At 34.5% G+C, this 2,224-nt stretch overlaps 1 protein-coding gene across 1 annotated transcript; it reads right to left on the minus strand.

Moving 5' to 3' along the window:
• Positions 1-340: 340 nt before the first annotated feature.
• On the minus strand, positions 341-1,565 carry LOC104902652 (antiviral protein alpha). Its single transcript, XM_048637380.2, has one exon. The coding sequence runs from the start codon at positions 1,328-1,330 to the stop codon at positions 473-475; it is 858 nt and encodes a 285-aa protein (XP_048493337.1). The 5' UTR covers positions 1,331-1,565; the 3' UTR covers positions 341-472.
• Positions 1,566-2,224: the final 659 nt, after the last annotated feature.

The following is a 2,224-nucleotide window of genomic DNA, read 5'->3' on the forward strand; positions in this document are numbered from 1 at the left end:
ACTCCTCTACCTTATAAAGTGTAACAATCTCTCTTCTTTCTCCAATGTGGCAATTAATGAGCAAGCCACATCAAGGAAGTAAAGACATGCAGCGGGAGTAGATTGAAGAAATAAAAATCTTTAATTTTAACTAAGGGTTTATCCAGCCTGTGGGTTTATTTTTCTAACCCATCGACAGGGAGAATTTGTTTTTTTTTGTGAACTCTCCCAAAATCTAACCTGCTCTTGATACCATGAAAAATTTATAGTGTAAATGATTAATGGTAAAACTTGAATATTATTCATTAATAGGTAACATAAGATAAAATACCATCTTCCTAAAAGATGTAGGACCATAAGCACAAATTTTTCACTAAATAATATTTTAACATACATAAATCTAAGTATATTATTCTCTTAATAATATAAATATGGAAAATATACCATACATATATTTTCCAATACTGATTATATGTCTTATCTAGAACAGGTCTTAAAATAGAGCTACTAGCTTCTTGCCTGAGTATTTCAAGATCCCCATATCACCTTCTATGTCTTTAACTTTTGACACTTTCCATGCCTTACCCTGAGCATCCAGTAAATCGAGCTCCGGTGAGATTACTCCTTTCTTTGAATTCTTAATACCTTCACTAATCTTTCCCCAACGGTTTTCCATTCTCGTCGCTTTCGGATCTGGGATTATAGATGTATCAAAATTCTGTAGAATCATGTCTTCTATATACTTAAATCTTCCTGCTTCAGAAAACATTTGGATCAAAACAAGCATTAACTTTGCTTCTTTTGGATCAACACCTTTTTTTTTGTCAACCTTCAATCCATAAACGTAGTTGACTAACCCTTTTAATTTCTCAACTCCTAAACCGAAATTGCTTCTTTTAGCTCCAGCCTTACCCTCAATTGCATCATACGTGTTAGCATAGTGCATATCTAGACGATTTTTATCACCCTTAGCCTCTGGAAAAAGACTCTTCTTAGCAGTATCGGGAGTATTAGTGAAAAAATGTGCTCTATATTTTCCCTCAAATTTGTCAAGATAAGCATCCAAATATATATCGTTTTTATTCAGAGCAAATGTGATTGTCGCTCCTTCCGGTGTCTTGATATCAACAAGAAGATACTTTGATGGATTTGAAGGTGCCGCAATTGCTGGTACATTCGTGTCACCATACTTAAGTTTTGGATCCTTCACTTTATCACGCACATCGCTCAACAGTTTGGAGAAGATAGTCTTGGTAGCACTTCCCAAATCAAAACTTAGATCGGCTGCGCAGCTTGGTTCAAGGACTAACCATATCGATATCGCTACTGCAAGTGCAAGCCACACCCTCATTCTATCTTTCCTTCAGTTTCTGGTTTTACTTTTACCTGTCAAAATATTACCAATAGATCACGTCAAAAAAAAAAAAAAAAAAAAAAAAAAAAAAAATATTACCAATAGATTGGACCAAACTTGATCAAAATATGAAATGTTGCCACAACGTACAATTTAAACAAGTAAAAGTTGCTACAAAACAATGATGTAGAGCGAGAGGATTCTATTAGATGATTTGAGTAACATCCCGGAACTTTACCAAGTACTTATGCGTGTTGACATGAGCAAAAAAGTTACATTAATTGCATATATTTCAAACTAATAGAGATGCATTACACACAATAAACACTCGCGACAGAAAGAAGAGGCTACTAGTAAACAGATTTATGGTGTGACAATCTCATGCAGCTTGCATGGCTTACCAAGTTACCAATAATATAATAACTGAAAGGGTTCAGTTACGCTGGTGAGTCGGAAAGCGTGGACCACCTCCAACTCTCTATGTGTGGGATATTACGGGATGCGATAGTGGGATTCAATGCGCTGCGTTGTCCCATACATCATCTCATCATTTAAATAGGAAACGAGCCGACAACTAATCCTTCACTGGAAAAAAAAAACTAGTTTGTGGGATCGGACAATGTCTCAATTTTTGTAATTGTTTCGTAATAGAGGCTAAGGGAGATACAACTACGATAATACAGTCTTGCTTTCTATTTACTCTCGCATCGTTTGTATATAAGACTAGTTTTTAATAAGACAAAAGCTTTTAGTAGTTGGATTTTGTCTTTGGTTACAAAAAAGATGGCGTAGCTTGGTGGTGAAATGATAATATACTAATTATAAAATATATATATATATATATATATATATATAATATATATTATAGGATCACATGAGAAGGCCTCCTTA

This window comes from Beta vulgaris, chromosome 9 (assembly GCF_026745355.1).
Source record: "Beta vulgaris subsp. vulgaris cultivar EL10 chromosome 9, EL10.2, whole genome shotgun sequence".
NCBI classification, from domain to species: Eukaryota; Viridiplantae; Streptophyta; class Magnoliopsida; order Caryophyllales; family Amaranthaceae; genus Beta; species Beta vulgaris.